At 45.1% G+C, this 19,551-nt stretch overlaps 1 protein-coding gene across 4 annotated transcripts in view; it reads right to left on the reverse strand.

The window, feature by feature from the left end:
* Positions 1–19,551, reverse strand: part of FBXO25 (F-box protein 25) — a 343,865-nt gene that overhangs the window by 261,642 nt on the left and 62,672 nt on the right. For all 4 annotated transcript variants that reach the window (XM_069235834.1, XM_069235833.1, XM_069235836.1 and 1 more), the window contains exon 5: positions 7,551–7,643. In XM_069235834.1, the coding sequence (XP_069091935.1) occupies positions 7,551–7,643 (93 nt within the window). The remainder of the gene's footprint in view (positions 1–7,550; positions 7,644–19,551) is intronic.

Consider the following 19,551-nt stretch of genomic DNA (forward strand, 5'->3'; position numbering starts at 1 on the left):
CCAAGCCCATTCGGCCCGAAGGCGCCGTATCTGGGTTGGTACGCCCAAAGATCAGGCTTATGGCCTCGTAAAACTCCTTGATATGGGCGGGGTCGCTCTGGCTCCAGGAAACTCGGGGAAGTGCGGAGTCGACCCAGACGTAGGCTCTGAGGACGGAGGCCTAGTTCTTGGACGCTTGTCCTGCGTCTCGTCGGCCGGGCGACGGGGTGAAGTTGGAGAGCGATGGGACTTCTTCGACGACTTCTTCTTACCTTGACCCAAATATTTAGAAGAAGACGAGTGGCTCCGTGACCGATCGAGACCTTCCTCTCGAGCGAGATCGGGATCTACGCGGAGTCGAGTGCCGGGCCGCCATCAGCTTCAGGGACTGCTCCTTCAAAGCCTTCGGGTGCATTGCCCGGCACTTGGAGCACGACTTCGGGTCGTGGTCGCACTTGAGGCACCACAGGCAGGCACGATGAGTGTTAGTCACCGACATCATGCGGTGGCTGTCCTCGCACGGCTTGACCCCGGTCTTCGGGGACATCCTTGACGCACCAAAGGTCACACCAAAAAATATCGACAAAACTGTTGAATTCGGCCACAAAATAGCCGAGGGTAGCTCTCTCTCGGATCAGCGTGTGGCGCGGAAAGAAAAGAACTGACGTCACTGCGCTAGGGCGGCGTCTATGTACTACTCTTGATGTCATCACGGCGACCACGACGCCTACGGAGTCGACCGACACCACCTACCAACGGGCAAGGGTACTGCTCGAAGAAAAAAATCTCCGGATCCAGTCTGACGCCTGGGGGAAAATTCTAAAGTAAGGAATCTGTAACTAGAAGTCTCTATCAGATTGGAAGATTAAAAGAAATATACAATTTGGGCCTCCGTCCAGGGCCACAAACCAGGTTCTTGGATGTTTTGCTTTAATCTAAATCATCTTTGACTTCTTTCGGTTTCCTACAGTGAAAGCAGTTGTCCAGAGTCACCACACCACTGAACAAAGTAAAATAGCAAAAATGTACAACACCGTTCAAGCAAGGGAAACATCTCCTCTATGTCAAAGAAAATAATTTATTGTGCAGATTTAGAGGAAGCAGGCATCAACTGTATCAACAAGGACTTAACCAGTCCTGAATTAAATAAACTAATAAGGTACATTACCAATGGAGTTAACGATAAGGATAATTAAAAAAATAAGATCCCAACATACATAAATACACAAATGGCTTGGAATAGTTTGATACTCAGGAAGAAACATCAACATCAAATAACAAGAGAAGTGAATTATCAATAATGCTCCTTCAAAGAGCTCATAGATAGTTTTACAACTAACAGCGTCACAATGTTTCTGTAGTCTAGCAGAGACCATGTTTATTTATCTCCCAAGGCAAAACGCCTGCAAGAAAGGATTTGGTTTTGAGAAACAGGGAATCTACACTTTTCTCCTCAATTAAGGCAAACCTTAAGAGGACTTTTATGAATTCAAATTGGTTTCTTCTGCCCAATGATGCAGCCTCCAAAGACCTGATCTGCAGAACTGACTTTATAACTGTCCCATAATGCGTAGCAACATAACTGCATGTGTCTGAATCAAATGAAGCGGCTCCACACTACATGAGCTGAAGTGTGAACCAAATACTTCTAGAGGACCAAGTTCTTATACGAGGTCTGTGCAAGCTGACCTGTCCGACTTCTGCTGGCTGCCTCCAAATGTAGATCAAATGATAATAAGAATGCCTAGGTTTTGAAGTTGGGTTTAAATCACAAACCTCAGCTTACCAAAGTCTGTAATACTCTGTAGATCATATCTAGCCTCCAGGTACTTACAGTACCTTAAAAGACCACTGCTTTGGCCAGGGTAGGTCCTAACTAATTCACATTAGAAATACGCTGCAACAGAAGATCTCAACTGCTAGCATATGCCCATAACATATCAGAGAAAGGCTATTCTAATCTATGTGGGGAACAGAGTCAAGACTGATTTGCGTACGGCTGGGTCCAAACTGGGGTGGCACAATTAAACTCAGATCTGTGACTAGTGGTGCGTGTTTTCAAAGTTTCAGCACTCCATCCATCATCCTTCTGTACTCTAATCTATGTGCCCTAGAGCGAAGGTCATACTCTGATCCAACTAAAGACTGTAAGACGGGTCTTGTAATACCCAACAGTTTACCCAGCCTATTGGTCATATTGTCATCTACCTCTGTGTTGTTTTGTTACAAATTAGCAATTAACATAGCCAGATCCACCAATTAGTCACATCGTACAATATCCATTCCAAGAGGACTGCAAAAGGACTCCTGCCTCAAACACAGTAATGAGAAAGACGTTTCTGCAACCTCCTCAAATGAGTACTTTGTGATGATAGTGATTAGTACATCAATCGCATCTCAAAAAGAAGCCTAGATGGCAAACCAGACCGCATAAAGCACCAACTGGATGACATCCTGGGCTTCATATGTCAAACCTTGTATTTCCACTGCCTTTTCATTAAGCCTGTTGAAAGAACAAACCTTTCTTTAATGCCACTATTAGTCTTTTAGTGTTGGTATTTCCTCTTTATCAGACTGGTTGCCCCCCCACTGATTGATCAACTTTGTGCTTTGAATGGAGATCACTAGATCCTCTCAGGTGATAGTCAACATTAACTATGAACATATGCTCTACTAGTTGCTGAAAACATATCTGACTGGAAGAGTAATCCAGCCATCATCGATGCAAAGTTAGCATATCATCACATTCCCTCAATCTATTTGCTCAGTTGAGCATCACTGCTAATTTGATTTTCTCACTCGTGCTAATTTTCCACAGAGTCCCAATTACTCTTACGCCCTTCTTAGAACCTTCTCTAAAAAGAAACTCAAACATTTGTGTGTAGTGGTCACTTTTGGTGTAACACAAGATTTAAAAGGCCTCCAAGGCATGCAGCCCAAGGATTAGGACAAAGATAAAGTCAAGAACTGATACTAAAGACTTCATCCAATACGTAGAGGCAGTAGGGAAATCTAGATCATAACGTCTGTTCAGAGACTGCAAGCGACAGATTTGAAAGAAATGTACTAAATAATTCCTTCTTACTGATCTTTTAAGATTCAGACTTGCCATTAAATGCAAAATCATTAATTTTCTCTTCTGCAGATATATGGGCATTTAACGTTCTTGTTCCGATCACTCGATAATCAGGATATCTATGTTTAAAAAAATTCTAGGTGCTTGTAAAGTGCAACGGAGTGTAAAGGATCCTCGGTTCCTTTATATGGGATAAATATATTATTCAGAACTGTCTTGCGAAATTTTGAATCCCAAATAGTACAGGTAAGTAGTACGAAAAATATTGTGACAGTAAGAATATCGAGGAAACTGCATGAAAATATAATTTGAATAGTGTTGATAATTCTCCTTTTGGTTAATCATCCTTTGAGACCTGCACGTGCAGAAAGTTCAAAAATATCAAAATCCTTGAAAGCAGTCCCTCAGTCATAAAGCTTTCCTGTAGCTATGCTACTGAAAACTGTTCCCAGAAATGTATAAAGTAAGAATTGTTTAAACATTTCCAGAATCCCACTATTTTTCAGGACACAGCTTTACTAAAATACTGGCCAAGCCAGTGACAGAACTGGCACTAGGCAGTAGGAATTCTGTGAAAGAACAATTACACTTGGGGCCCATTCACTGCCCTCCCCTACAGTGGGCAGCTTAGATGATTTTTAAACTGCTCAATATCTAGTGCTCCCCGCTCATTTCTCTACAAGTACTTGGACTGCAACCAGGAGCACTGGCAGGGACTTTGTCTGGAACCCAGCCACACCTACGCCTTTTCGTGTAACTCTTGTGGTGCCAACAGGATGGTTTGAAGGGGGGCAGGGTAACAAGATCTAAATCAGGGGTTCACAACTAATTCACACCTTTAAGGTTCTCTTTAACTGAGAATACCTCTGAACTTGCATTCTAACCTTTTTTAGCACATTTTTGTTTTGTCTAGTTAGTTGAGGGCTATTGGGGATGACTTGAATCACTCAATATCAGTAGATTTAAAGTGTTTGTTGCAGAGTATGCTTCAAGCATTTTGAGGATACAGCCATAACTGAGGATGTCACATGACACTTCAAGCACAAGAGGCCTTATTACTAGTATGAGAGAGAGCAGTGCCCCAGGGACAAGGGAAGTGAGCAAAGGCACAGTCTGCCCCCCCACCCCAGCACCACAAAGGAAGGTGACAGGAGTGGGTGGGGAGGACAGATAACCCTCTCCCCAGTAGGTGACTGCTTCCCCTTGTCCTACTAGACACCCTCTCTTCTTCTCGCTAACCACCCTCTGACCGGCACGGACTCCAATGTTCAGAGTAGGTAGTAAATGTCAGTGGAATCAAGGAAAACTAGTATATCATGTAATCATAGGTCTAACTGGTTATTCCCCATATTGTGACCAAAAATTAATAATGCCTGGCTTTCGGTGAAGGGATGCAAACAATGAATTACAATATGAGATGCTATATCTTAAAACAGAACACTGGTTGCAACATCTGTGCTTAGTGGAGGTTTGCCACTATAACACTAAATGTACTTAAAATATGGAATCACCATTCCATGCTACTTGCCAGCTTCATTCTCAAACATTTCCATGTTGTCATTACCACAATCCAACAATACTGCAGAGGAAAAAAGGCAGGCCCAGCTACAATTTATGCTGACTCAACTATACTGATGAACTCTTGGCAGCTTTTTTGCAAATTCTGTATATGTATTTAAAAAAAAAAAAAACACACACACACACACACACACTCATCAACAATGTTTCAAGTGCAGAATCTTTATGGTCCTGCAGGATTCGGTTCCACTTGGGCGTTCGGATGGGGAAAATCTCCACCCCGTCAAGCCTAAAACCTCTTGTACAGTAAAATCTTAGTGGAGGGCATTTGGAGGCGAGAGGAGAAGAGACACTGCTTTTCTTAGGAATGATTATGGTCTTATTGATGTATCCCTTGTGACACCTTGCTTCTTGCATTTCATGACCTTAGATATACTGTCTAGAAGTTGTGATATTACCAAATCTTTTTGGGGTCACTGGGCAATTTACGATATTTAACTACCTTGAGTTTATGACAGGTTTGTGATCGTAATCTTCAACATCTACATGGAGCACCTGGGGGCTCTACTTGCCAGTAATGGGATCAGAATTCACCAATATACCCACAATACACAACTGTACTTGAAAGATTCCTTCACTCTACACAACCAACTATTCAGACACAGCCTGCATCTCACTCAGATTGTCCATCACCTACCTATAGCTCAACTCCACCTAGACAGATTCCTGATGTTTGTAAACAACAACAGGCATGAAATAGTTCAAATCTTGCTCAATGACATGAACCTTGACTGTTTCCGACCCCAAACTTTCACCCAAAGTCAAATGATTTGGATTCATCCTGGACACCAACTTAACCTTTAGAACACTTGAGCAAGAAAACAAAGAGTCTAATACCAGATCTCAGTTCAAGAAAGCAAAACCATTCCTCCAAGAAAGAGACTTGAGAACTGCTGTTTAAGCCCTCATATCTTTGCATCTAGTCTGCAAAAACACTCTGCAACATGGTTCCACATTGCCCCTCCAGGGATTCCTACACCCAGTTGCATATATTATTTAGAGCCTGAAAAAATATGACCACATCACTACCATCCAGATGGAACTTCACTGGCAACCCTTGCTTGCTGTCCCATTTTCAAGACCAGTTGCATCATATGCAAAGCCATCACGACTAGGCACCCTGCTTATCTGGCTAACAAGCTCACCATCTCTGGTAGATCTTGGCACAGCGGCAGGCAGGACATCGCCTGATTGGAGATGAAAAAAAAAGTGTAAAAAAGAAAAACCAAGGCACGCAAAATCTACTCACCAAGGACCTGTAACAACATCCCCATATCTACCAAGACTGCATTAACCCTCCTTTAATTCAGGAACGAATTGCAGATGTACCTCTTTCAATAACACTACATCATGATGCAGCAACAAACCAACTACTTCGCAAATCGCTTCTCAATTATACTCTTGTCATTGACCCTGTACAGAGCCGCACTGCAGCCTTTATCTAGGCTTGTGCTATACATGCATAGTTGTTGATGTTCCCTAATGACGCAGGGTGACTAAAGACGTTGGGTAATAGAAATCGAACATCTGAAGTATGTGCAAAAACGTTATAATTAATGGGCATTCCTGATAAACAATTAGCCCAGAAATGTTTTGTAATTATTCTGAAAAAAAAGTTTGCCTCTGTTCCAAAACTTGATTAGTTTAAATAATTCAGCATGCTTCTCTAGAATAAGACATGGTACAAACCTGGACAAGTGAAGGTGGCCTCCAGTCAATAAACGTATAAGCTTCCAACAAATTTTGCAGGTATATGCATTTGCATAACATTGTCAATTATACTTAGCGTGACTTCTACTACACTGCTTGCTCTAATGTGCAATTCATAAGCCTAATTGTCAGCAGCATGCTCAGGTCCTTCGAGAATCAACTGAAGCAGGCCAAAAAATCCATTTGCAGCAGTTAGCGGTGTAGCAGTTGGTATCTTGAGCGTAAAACTGGCCACAGTGGCTAGGCAAGAACATCATATAAGGGGTGAAACAAAAGGCCCAGGAAGTGACAATAACTAAAAGATTTGATTTCTCTCAAGAGAATGTATCTTTAGAATGTTTTCTTCCAGACCCTGTCACCCTGGAGTCACCAGGCTTATCAGCTGATCACAGATGACCTCTGGCTCCATGATAACCCTGTTATGACGCAGAGGAAAGAATCACATTAGTCTGTTTCCTCTAGAGTTCCTGGAGTAGTCTTTCTTCAATGAAGTCGAAGAGCTGGTAGGTGAAGTTGGTATTGCTGTCAACTTTTCACTGGACTCGATGGGTAAGTTATGTTATTTATTTTTAAATCATGCTTTTTTAACAAGAGGGGAACCTAACTGGCTGCTTGGCAAAAGGATGAGGTAGGCGGTCATGTGACATACACACTGGCTGAATCAAGGTCCTCTGGGTGGGCGGCACTGGTATCAATTTCCTACTCTCTGCCATGGCAAATGCTAATGGGCACCAGATTGGCTGTGAGCAAAAAAGGGTGGGGTGATCATACGATTTGCAAGATTTTTAAGTCTAGATCCTTTCATCTTGTATTTCACCTAATTTGTGCCATTTCCAACAACCTATGGTGAAAAGGGGGAGTCACAAATGTCTAACACTACTTTTACCTGTCATTTTATATGATTTTAATTTTTAAGAATGTTGAAAAAACACACTGTATGCTGCATATACTAATGGTGGACTAGTATACAATACCTCTGACAATAGTTTATTTACATAGGTGAAGTTCTGATGTTTAGTATTTGGGATGTCAGTACTGTGAATACAACAACCACTTAAAACAGTCTATTTTTGGATAGTATGCAATATGCAATGTATGCGTTATCCTCCAATTTGAAAAGATTTAGCATCTGAATATAATGAACATCGGAAAAACAGCATGTAAGCAGAGAGGAAGTTGGCAATAGAAATGAAAAACACATACTTACTTTTACCACATAATTAAACTTTCTGACATCTTGAATTGCACTTGAGAAGTCCAGGCGATTGAATGCTTCCCCCAGCGTGCAATAGCCATGTCTCTAAATATGAAATTAATTTAGAAAACAATGAAATATCTAGCTTGCATTTGAGGTTAATTTGCACAGTGAACTTAAGAGATTAATGCAAATATATTTCTATAGAGGAATAATTTCAGAAGAACAAGTTACTTACCTTCGGTATCGCATTATCTGGCAGAGACAATATCTAGCCGTAGATTCCTTACCTTTGAATTCCTAAGGCGTCAGACTGGATCAGGAAGACTTGTGTGAGCAGTACCCCTGTGCACCTGTTGGTGGTGCCCATTAGCTTGGTGCAGCAGCGTTGGCTTCGTCTGCAATGGAACTGACATCGTGGTCACCTATACAGGTGCCACCTAAGCGTGCGGACGTAAATTATTTTTACACGACTGTTCCACGCCAGCGGCGCGGAGACATGAAGTCCACCGTCACTGGTGTGTCCAAACTAGGGCCCTGAAAGGGAGTATCCTTAGCCCTAGAAATCTGTCCTCGAATTGGTGACGATGGGAGGGTTGGTCAGGAATCTGCAGTTCGATATTTTCTCTACCAGATAATGCATTACTGGAGGCGGTAACTTGTTCATCTGAGAGAGACATCTAGCCACCGATTCCTTACCTTTGAAGAGTTACCCAAGTAATACCATCACTGGCAGTGGGCTGCAGACACATTTTTTAAACTAGGAAGTCCTGGCAGGACGGAATTGGCAAAATGCCCATCCCTGCAGATCTGACTGTCCAGGTAGTATTGTTTGGTAAATGTGTGCAGGGATGCCAACATTGCTGTCCGAAAGACGTCCAGGACTGGGACTCCACATGCTAATGCAGTGGTCTCAGCTATGGCGCAGCTGGAATGAGCCAGCAGGGGGTTGCTGATTTTGATGCACAGGACGACCCATCAGGAAATGGTTCACTTCTGCACTGCTGACCTTTCTTAGCCCCAAGATAGCCAACAAAGATAGTCATCCACCCGGAACTCCGTTTGTGCAGCTAACAACAATGCTCTTTTTGGGTCCACATAGTGGAGTCGCTCCTCTTCTCTGGAGGGATGTGGTGACCATAGAAAGTGGGCAAGATGACAGACTGGCCCACAGGAAATGCAGTCACCACTTTTGGGAGGAAAGAGATCCTAATGCGAAGCACCAGTTTGTTAGGAAAAACAGACAAGTAGGGAGGCTTGGACGACACACTGTAACTCACTCACCCTCCTGGCAGAAGTTATTGCCACAAGAAAATCTGTTTTGATTATGAGCAGTCGGATGGGACGGTTGTGTAGTGGCTCAATGGGAGCACAAATCAGAAAAGTGAGGACCACATTAAGATCCCACTGAGGCATAATAAAAGACGAAGGGGGAAACAAGTCCTTTGAGGTATCTATTTACAATGGGGGATTTAAATAAGAAGGGTTGGTGGGGCAGCCGCAAGAAGGCAGACAGAGCAGAAAGGTAACCCTTAAGAGTACCCAAAGCAGAGATCTCCTGGGCAAGGATGAGAATAAAAAGAAGGACATCAGATAGAGAAGCAGAAAGACGGTCGATAGATTTCTCTGTACATTATATTACAAATTTCTTCCATGTGCAGGTGTATACAGTCTTAGTAGAGGGACACCTGGCTGCCAGAATGACATTACTGACTTCGGAAGGAATGCTGAAAGCTGTCAACTGTTACTGTTCAAACTCCACGCAAGAAGGTGAAGAGTGGACAGTTTTGTTTGCAGAACCCTTCCCTGCTGCTGCTGCTGCAACAGAATATCCTCCCGAAAGGTCAGCCTGATCGGAGAATCAATGCTCAAGTTAAGAAGTTTGGGATACTAGACTCTTTGTGCTCAGTCTGGAGTCACAAGGATTAGCTGGGCCTGGTCATTCCTGATCTTCTTGAGAACTCTGGGCAGGAGTGGAACGAGTGGAAAGGTAGTCCGAGTTTCACTATAGATGAAAGCGTCTCTGAGCAATTGTCACCCTGGAAATTCCAAAGTGCAAAACTGCTGACATTGCGCATTCTCTTTTGAGGCAAAAAGATCTAACCAAGGCTCTCCCCACTGCTGAAAGAGACCTTACGCCACCTCCGGATGGAGACACCACTCATAATCCACAAGGCATCAGTGGCTGAATTCATCCACTCTCGTGTTCAGAGAACCTGTCAGATGTTGAACCACCAGGTGTATGCCCTGCTTTTCCAGCCATGTTCAGGGATGCAGGGCCTCATAACACGACCCCACCCCACCGTGTTTGTTGCAGTACGACATGGAGGTGGTGTTGTCTCCTTTGATGAAGGGTAGTAAGGCTTTCAATGCCAGGTAGATCACTTGGAGCACCAGCAAGTTGATGTGGAGTCCAAATTCCGCCAGAGACCACAGTCCTCTTTCCCCCACATCTCCCAGATGGCCACCCCATCCCAGGACTGATGCATCTGTCACCACTGTGAGATCTGGTTGGAGAAGTGAGAGAGGTCTGCCTCTGACTCAACTGCCATTCGTAACCCATCACTGCAGGTCCTTTGCAGTTCTCTCCAAGATCTGGACCATGTGGGAGAGATTCCCTTGATGGTGCATCTGCTGGAACTTCAGGTCCTTCTGCACAGCATGCATATGCCATCAAGCAGATGTGCTGCGACCATCACCTTGGTCAACAAGAGGAGGGGTACTGGTAAGGCCAAAGGAGAGCACGGTGAACTGAAAGTGGAAGTGCAAGTCCAACATTACCATCCAGTCTCCTTGGTCTAAGGAAGACAAGACCCGAGCTAATTTGAGCATCTTGAATTTCTCCTTTTTGAGCAAGAGATCAAGGGTTCAGAGGGCTAGGACAGTCTGAAGACTCTTGCTAGGCATCAGAATGTAGCGGGAATAGCAACCACTGTCTCCTTCTGATGTCGGAACCCTCTTTATGGCTCGCTTGGCCAAGAAAGCTGTGACTTCTTCGTCGAACATGGCTAGATGATCCTCCATCAGCAAATTGTGTTTTGGAGGTATAGGGCGAGGAGAGGATGTGAAGGAGAGGGAGTAATCCCTCTGAATGATCTGTACGACCCACTTGCCCAATGTTATGGACTGCCAGTGGTGGAGATGATGGGGAATTCTGCCACCAACTGGATGCCCATGATCATGTAGAGCAAGATTAGGTGGGCTTGGAGGTTGCAGCTTCTGGGTAGTTTGGTGGTTGAAGCGGATCTCTAGCTATCTGACGCTCAGGGCTGGTATGTACTGTGTCCACACGTAGCTTGCGCAAGACGGTGGCTGGCAGAGTGTTTGCGCGGTGGAACGCCTATCTTGTATCCACGAAAAGGGACAAAAGTTAGTCTGGGGACATGGGGCAACTGAGAGGCCCAAGAACTTGGACCTAGCCTGCGATTCCTTAAAGCGCTCCAGTGCTGTTTGCCTTCTGTCTGAAGAGACATGCCATCGAATGGCATGTCCATGAGATTAGCCTGAACATCCCCTGAAAAGCAAGTACGTCCTCAGCCAGGTGTGATGTCGAAGCACCACCATCGATGAAACTGCTCTGCCCAGCAAGTCAGTCGTGTCTAAACCACACCGAATGGTGAACTTGGCTGCACCTCTTCCATCCTTGAAAGCTTGGGCGAGAATGGCCCAGGCCTCCTTCGGGACCTGTGGCAGCACCTACACAACAGTGTCCCACAATGTGTGGGAGAAGTGGCCCAATAAGCATCCATTATCAACCAACCACAATGCAAGGCTGGTGGAAGACATTTTTTTTTTTTTTGCCGTAAGCTGTCCAGTCTCTTGGATTTTCTGTCTGGGGGAACAGCAGGAAATGCGCCATCGGAGGTAGACAACCAAGCTCTCGGGGTGGGGTGTTGGGTGAGGAAAGATGGGTCCCCTGGGGCAGAGTGATGGCAGAGGACAATTGTCCTCTTCACAGGAGCCCGTGCTGGACTTGGATCAGGAACCCAGCAGGACATCAGTAAGTGCTTCGTTAAAAGGATAAGGGATTCGGATGAGGAACCTCCCAGCTGAAGCACTTCCGTCAAGATGTTTGTCTTGACTGCCAACGAGGGTAGTTCGAGGTCAAGGACCTCAGCCACCCTCTTCACCACCACTGAAGAGGTACCAAGTCCATTGGCATCTCCCAGTTCCTCACACCAGTCCACAGATTCCTGGCTTTCCAACTAGTGTTCTAAAGGGCCCAGTGACTCCTCTCATTCTTCCCCAACTCTTAGGCCTTCACAATAGGGCTGAGACGCTGATCTAGGACACATGGGTCCTGTCGGCGGCAGAAACGGCATCAGTCAACTTCGTTCTGGCTCCATGATAGATTCAGGGATCTAAATGGGGCTGGCGCCATCAGCACTGAGAAAGGTTGTGATGGCACAACTGGCGCTGGTCCGGATCCACCATCAGATCCACAGGGGCCCATTGGCGTTGAGGCGAAACCCACCGGCGTGAAAGAGAGGTCGGCCTGCTCAAATAAGTGGCCCATGGCCTCTTAAAACTCTTGAAGCTCAGCAGGGGTCCCTCTGTCTCCCAGAAAAGAGGGGCGGTGTAAAGTTGAACCCGGCAACGACTTTACAGAACCGTGCCTCGAACGCTGATGTTCCTTCATCACGACGGACAACAAACTAGGAGAAGTCAAAGCATGCTTCGACTTATTGTGCCTCTTATGCCTTGTTCCCGAATGACCCAATGACTTGTAATGGGATGAAGAGGATTTGGGGCTCCTGGAGCGGTCCTGCGACCTTCCTTTTGATCAGGACCGAGCCCAAAAAGGAGTTGTGCGACACAGTGTTGCCTGAAGGGCCGCTAGCAGCTTCAAAGACTGCTCCCTCAAAGCCTTCAGTGCCATAGCCCAGCAGTCAGAGCATGACTTGGAGTCGTGGTCACACTTAAGACACCACAAACAGACCAAACAGAGGTCCATAACCGACATGGCACTGTGACAGGCGTCACACGGTTTAGAACCAGTCTTCCTCAAAGACATCTTCAACACACCAGGAGGTAAACCTCAAAAAATAATTTGACAAAATGTTGAAAAAAGCCTGCCAAAAAAAGAAATTATTTAACCATCTGCTTGTAGCTTGTAGTACTGTAGAGTAGCATGCTTTGAATATTTCTGCCATCTATGTTTGTGGTCAGGCATTTGCAAGTTGTTTTTCCTCATTAGGTTTAGTGTCACAAGATATCTTGTGACTCACCCTGTAGCCCACAATGCACCAGGACAAAGACTACCTCAGACAGCTTTTGAGTGGGGCCTGTAGAAAGAACTGAACTAAAACAGAATATATGTGCTGTGCAAAACTGAAAAACATCTTGGATAGTTGCTCACTTTCAGGGAGGTCAGAGGGCACATGTGAATCTACAGCACTACAAGATACAAACAGATGGTTACAAGGTAGGTAATGTTTTATGTTTGTAGCATTTTTTGCTGTAGATACTCATGCTCTGCAAACTGTTTGGCCAACTAAATCCTCCTGATAGGCTTGGATGTACACACAATGTTTGGTAAACATGCGGGGTGTTGACCAGGTAGCTGCCTTCTATGTTTGCAATGGGAATGCTCCCTAAGAAGGCCATGGTGGCAGCCTTCTTTTGAGTGGAGTGTACTCTAGACTCAACAAAGGGTTAGCATAGAACCTTTGGAAATAGGATTGCCTGTATGAGGTTTGTCAAAAGCAACAGAGTTGTTTTGTCTTGTGTATAGGTTTAGTTCTGTCAGCACAATACATCAGTCCTCTCTTTACTTGAAGCATGTGCAATGAATGCTCTTTCTGCCACTGTTTCAGTGTGAGAAGAAAATAGGCAACTCGTGTCTTATTTACATAAAAAGAAAACACATCTTTGTAATATACTTTGGGTTTGTTCCTCAACCACTATCTCGGAGCTTCTGAATTTCATTCACTATTAGTGCCTTGCAGTTCACTGATTCTCCTGAGAATGGTGACAACAAGGAAAACAAGTACAATAATCGTATGTTACGAGAAGGTAGAGGTTCAAAGGAAGGACTCATCAGTATAAGAGCTATGTTTCAATTAGGAGTTGGCGCAAGGGTTCCTGAAATAATGACCCTTTAAAGGCCTGGTCTAGAGACAAATGATCTATGTTTTGGATGTGGGTTGCTACCGCAGCTAAATGTAAGCAGATGCAGGAGTACACCAAACCCGTTTTTTGCATATGTAAGACAGCAGATGTCTTGCAGTTTCCCTCAGGGTAGGGTGGGGGGTGGGGAGCTTTCTGTTTCCTAAGCAGTAATATACAATTGTTTTTCACTTCACATGTAGTAGGTTTGTGTGCCTCATACAGGAGCTGCATACAATCCTCTAGAAATTTCAGGTAACCAAACTCCAAGACCTCAGGTGCCACATTGGTAAATCCAACTCCCCTAGTGTCTGAGAAGACCTGGATAGAGAAAATCTGGTCTTAGCAGAAGATTTTAGTGGGGTACACTGACATTTCCAGTAGCATCAAAACCTGTGGCTGCATTGCCCAAGTTGGTGTCACCAGAATGAGAGGCAGGGACACTTGCCCCATTTTCCTCACCACACAGATCAGAGGCATTGGAGGAAAAGCGTATGCAAAAATCCCTGACCAATTCATTCACAGTGCAACCCCATGGACTGTGCGTGTGGGTTCTTGGAGTTGAAGTTGAAGTTGCATTTTTCATGGTGGCAAACAGATCATGTGTAGAAGAGCCTTATCTGGGGAAGTACCCCTGAATTACCTGTGGATTAATCTCTTGTGAAAGTGGATACATTTCTTGTTAGTACTCCATCCTTAACAGGTTTCCAAATTCACTGATCACCACTTGCAGATTCTCCGCTAGGAGTTCATTATGCAGCAGAATCTCATTTCGAATGGCTCAATGCCAAATTCTTTGGACTAGTGCTGAGAGCTGGGATGAGTGTGTCCCTCCTTAGTTCTGAATGTAATGCATGTCTGTGAAGTTATCGATCTTAAGGAGGACTGTTTTGACCCATAAAACACTGTAAAATACTCAGAGTACCAGAAGTTAAAGGTAACTGATTTAACAACCCTGCTGTTCCTGCGTCCTGGTACCTCGTACAGTCTAGTACACCACCTTCCCAGGCTAGACTGTACTAATACTAGATCTCTTCCAATTGGCCCTCCACCTGTGACCATTGCCTTTTTAGGCATTCTGGCTGGGCATGTCGTTATCATTCTCACAGTAAGAGGACATAGTCTCTGAAAAAGAGGCAGTAGCCTTTGGAATTCTACCACCCTCTTGGTTTTGGTAGGTTTTTCAGTGATTCACTTTAACATTGGTCCTAGTAAGTGTTAGATCTGCTGAAGCGTGATATGCAACTTTTTGGCACATACTGTGAATCCTAGCCTGTGTTACAGAGATACTTCGATCAGAGTGACTGCCAGACATTGCTCTTGGCTGATGCTCTTTATTAGAGAATCTTTTAGGTAAGGGAATATATGAACGGCATTTCTGAGCAAGTGTGCAGTTATTACTGCTAGACATTTGGTGAGTACTTTTGAGGCTGTAGTGACCCCGAAGGGTAGAACCTTGAACTGATAATGTTGTCAACATACTACAAAGCACAGGTAGCAATGTGCCAGTTGCATGGGGATAGGAAAGTAAGTGTCCTTCAGGCTGAGAGTGAACATGTAATCCACTGTGTGCAGCAGCAGTATGACGTCTTGCAGAGTTGTCATGTGGAAAAGCTATGACAGGATACAGTGGGTTCAGAGACCTGAGATCTAGGATGAGCAATAGAGTTCCATCATTTTTGGGAATGAGGAAATGCTTGGATAACACTACCTGGCCCTCCTGAGGAGAGGGCTCTAGCTTTAAGTATCTTTGGCGAGGAGCACTTGTACTTCCTCCTGTAACAACTGTTTATTGTCTTGACTCATTATGAATCAATGAGGTGGTTTGTTGTGCAACTCCAGCAGCATCCCTGTTGCACCACCAAGAGCACTAGTTTGTTCTGGGTTCTTTCCTCCCATTGCAGTAGGAATAACCTTAGTATTGTTCAGACATGAGTTATGTGATCAAAGGGAATGATGGGTGAGTCACTTTGTGGAAGTCGAGGCAACATTGCTGAAGCCAACTCTACCCTTACCACTGCAGCAGGATGCACCTCTGCCGAAGGACTTTGGTTCCTGAGTGTCCTGATCTATGTACTGCTGGTGCCTCCTATGCAGTTTAAAAAAGGCAGACCCAAGAGTTTGTGTCTGCAGACCTCCCATAGCTTTAGCAGTCTGTGTCTTTCTTGATTTTCTTAAGCCTAAAGCTGAGCAAGGCATGGAGTCTCACCAGGATGCGTGTATACATTTCCGCAGAGGTAGTGTCAGTTGAGTCAAGGGCACACCAAACATTATTTAAGATTACCTTCCTTTCTGCAACCAGTTATTGCCCCTTTTGCAGTAAGCTTCAAATCCCCCCCACTGATAGTGAACGTACTTGGAGAGCAGTCCAGTTAAGCTGGCAATCATTCACTGGGTGGCTTCCCCCACAACCACTTGCTTTCTAGGTGTATCACTTTTCTTGCTCTCCTCGTCTGGAGGAGACACATTTTTTTATGCCTCATGTGAAGATCTTTCATGCAGTGTGAATCACTAAAGAACCACTAGTGCCTAAGGTCGGAACTGGCCCCCGATGTAAACCGAGTCATCTGGGGTCGACTCAGATTTAGTTTGGACTCTCAGTTTGACAACACTGACCTTGTCTTTAAAATTGTCTATATGGCACTTGGTTATGTTTTTTTTAGCATTAACAAATACTGAACACACCTCATGGTAACACAGAGAATTTCAACTAAAGGTTTCTTCTGTGAGGGGCATGGCCAAGATGGCAGAGCAGCAGGATGCACTCTGCTGCCTCCCCCACCCCGCTAGACCCTTGTCGGGCTAAAATTGGTATCTGTTCCCTACTGCTAAATGCCACCCAGCTTTCCTGCACGGTGCTGAAAGAAACCGGCTCTACATGACGATGAGCCCTTCTGAAGGCTAGAGGGGAATACAATCCGGAGACAGAGAGAGTGTATGGTGCAGTCCACAGTTGCAGCGGCCCACAGTTGTAGCTCCAGGGTTGGGGCATGAAACAAGTGCCCGTTCCGTCTCAGATCAGCTGTCATGCACCAAGTAGGGACTGAGGGCATCGCCCTCTCAGATAGCACCCAAGGCTAGCCACAGTGAGTGGCGACTCCCCGGGCCATCGCAAAGGGGGCCACAAGGAGCAGGGGAGACAGTCTCAGGGATCTGAGCAGTAGGCCACTGATGGGAACGTTTCCTAGAATGGGGCAGCAAGGCATCCTGAAGCTTACTCGAAAGAAGTCTTTAGGAATAAAACACCATTTAAAACATTCTTCCCTAGACTTCTGGGCACTAGAGAGACTATTTCCAGTCTCTACTGATTGTTACTCACACAAGAGGCACCATCTACATGAGGAAATAAATGAGGCATGGGAACGCACTCTGGGGAAACAATTAACATGAAAACACTGGGAACGACAGGAGGGATATTCATTCAGCAATCTAATTAGGGAAAATAATTTGAAGGCGTGGTATGTATGTATTATTCTCCCCTCAAGAGTACACCATTTGAACCACAATGTATCTCCTAAATGCTGGTGAGGTTGTGGCGTACAGGGGGTATCTCTGCATATTAGGGAGGAGTGCACTAAAGTTTGCACTTTCTGGGAAGAAGTGGCAAAAGCGCTCCAAACAATAATGGGATTCCTTGTCCTCTCTGTACCTGAGGTGTTGGTCTTAGTTTTAAAAGCCTATGCAATATAAATGAATGAGAAAGCATGAATGGCATGTGGTGCTGCAGTGTTTGGGAGCTGCCAAATTAACTACTGCTGGTTTTGGGTATTTTTTTTATTTTATTTTTATTTAGGGCTTAGGGTCAGGGGCGGGTAGTTTATTTTTAAAGGGGTGGAGGAAGGTTTTACGGAAAGGCGGGAGGAAAGAAGAGAAGGATCAGGTGAGGATGAAGTGAGGTAAGTGGGGTTGGAGCAGGGTTGGTGGTTAGTTTTTAGCAGTGGGGTGGATTTAGGGCTAAGGGTGGATGGGGGGTCGTCAGGGTACTTTAGTTTTTAGGGGCAGAGGTGGGGGGGTCTGGGAAGGGTTTTTTTAGGGTTCAGGGCGGGTTGAGGGCTTCGGATTAGTTTAGTTTTTAGGGGCAGGGTGGAGGGTCGGTGTGAGAGGAGACCTCTTTTTGCATGGTTAGCACCCACTTTTTGCCTGATGTTGATGTGTTCCAGAAGTTGGTAGTGCCCAGGGCCCCTACTAACCAGGGCCAGAGCTCTTTCCCTAAATCTATTGTGATGCTTGGCAAAACTGGATGTATTCTTACATATCACTATAAGACCGTAGTAAATGGGTACCCCAGTACCCAGGGCATGGGATAGCATAAGTAGGTCCCTAAGGGCAGCAACACTGATTGTGCCACCCTGTAGCGCCCTGCACCCAGATGCACCCAGCACTGCCTGTGCAAGCCGAGTGTACTGGGGAAAACCTAAAAAGACAAATTCAACATGGCACACTTCCTGTGTGCCCTGTCCACCCTACACTGTATATGATATGGGTAGGGCACCCCTCTGGTAGGCCTTACAGCCCTAAGGCTGGTTGCACCATACTATATGTGAGGGCATAATTGCATGAGCAATATCCCTCCTCTTTGTCCTTACCAAACCTGGGACATAGTGAGTGAACAGAGCAGCCACTTTAACCAATAACCATGTTTCATTGTATAGCGATAGACACTTAAAGTGATGTCTGAAAACAGTTGCCAGCTCCAAACTGGGGTGGCATGGTGAGCAAAATTATTGATGGATTAAAACCAGATCTGTGACTGGGGGGTGAATGTTTGATTGGTTCCGCATTCCGATCATATTGTGTTTGTTTGCTTTTGTAGCTCATTGAACCCAGCACCACTCCCGGTCAGGGTTCCTCAGTCACTGGTGACACAAGCTTAACATGGTGGGGTGAAAAAGGATCTTGTGTAAGTCCAGGTTAGGCCTGTTCCTCAGAACTCCCATGACAGCACTGCACTAGCATCCCTGGATCATCTGGAGAGTCATTGCCCCTCAGTTACTGCTGCCACAGGCACTGCGGAGCAGGACTCTACGGATGGGCCAGTTGGGTCTTGACTCCTTCTGGACCCCATATTAGTACCTTGGAGACTGCTTTTCTCTCTAAAACTCCTGGCTTCTGTGCCACTCCATGCTATTCCTGAACCCTATGCCAGTCTTTGGTGCCTGTGTATCACTTATCAGTGCGTCTGCTTCCCGACCTGTGTCAGTGCTTTAGTTTTCCTGTACCATGTGTCCGTCTTAGGAAGGTGTCTCTTCTACTTGGACCAGGTCCTGGTTCCCCCGGACTCTGACAGTCCTTGGTTCCCACACAATGCTCTTCATGCAGTCTGTGTTGCTCTTCGGTCTTGTGTCAGTTTCTAGATCCTATATCTTCTGCCAGTCCCATGGCCTTTAGCCAGTCCTTTGTTTTGTTGAACTATGTGCCAGTGGCTTTCCTTTCTGGCTTTGTAATAATTATGCTTGGGCTTATCATTAATTAATCCTTCCTTCCATTCACAATACCCAACCTCCCTCCCATTTACCCTCCACACCAGCCCTCCTGTTCACCACCCTATTGCTAAAGACAATAGCTCACCCATAGGCGAGACCTACGGGCTTTGCCAATGCTCACTTAAACTAACATCCTCAACGTCAGACTCAGTAATCCTTGGGGAAACACAACATAACAAAACATTTCATTTAGCCTAAACCGTACATGAATAGCCTTTGGGTAGGGTTGAAATGTCTTATTTTTGCTAAAACACCTTTTCTATGGGTATTGCGACTAGGCTGTTAGTCCATAATTTTAATCAGATTCCAAGCATTTGTCTTTCCATAGGGAGGAGTGATGGTGTGCATATGAATCTATAAATGTAAGTTTATAAACCAGCAGTAAATACCAGCAGATTTGGTACCTCATAGCGTTTTTATAA

Source organism: Pleurodeles waltl, chromosome 5 (assembly GCF_031143425.1).
Source record: "Pleurodeles waltl isolate 20211129_DDA chromosome 5, aPleWal1.hap1.20221129, whole genome shotgun sequence".
Lineage (NCBI taxonomy): Eukaryota > Metazoa > Chordata > Amphibia > Caudata > Salamandridae > Pleurodeles > Pleurodeles waltl.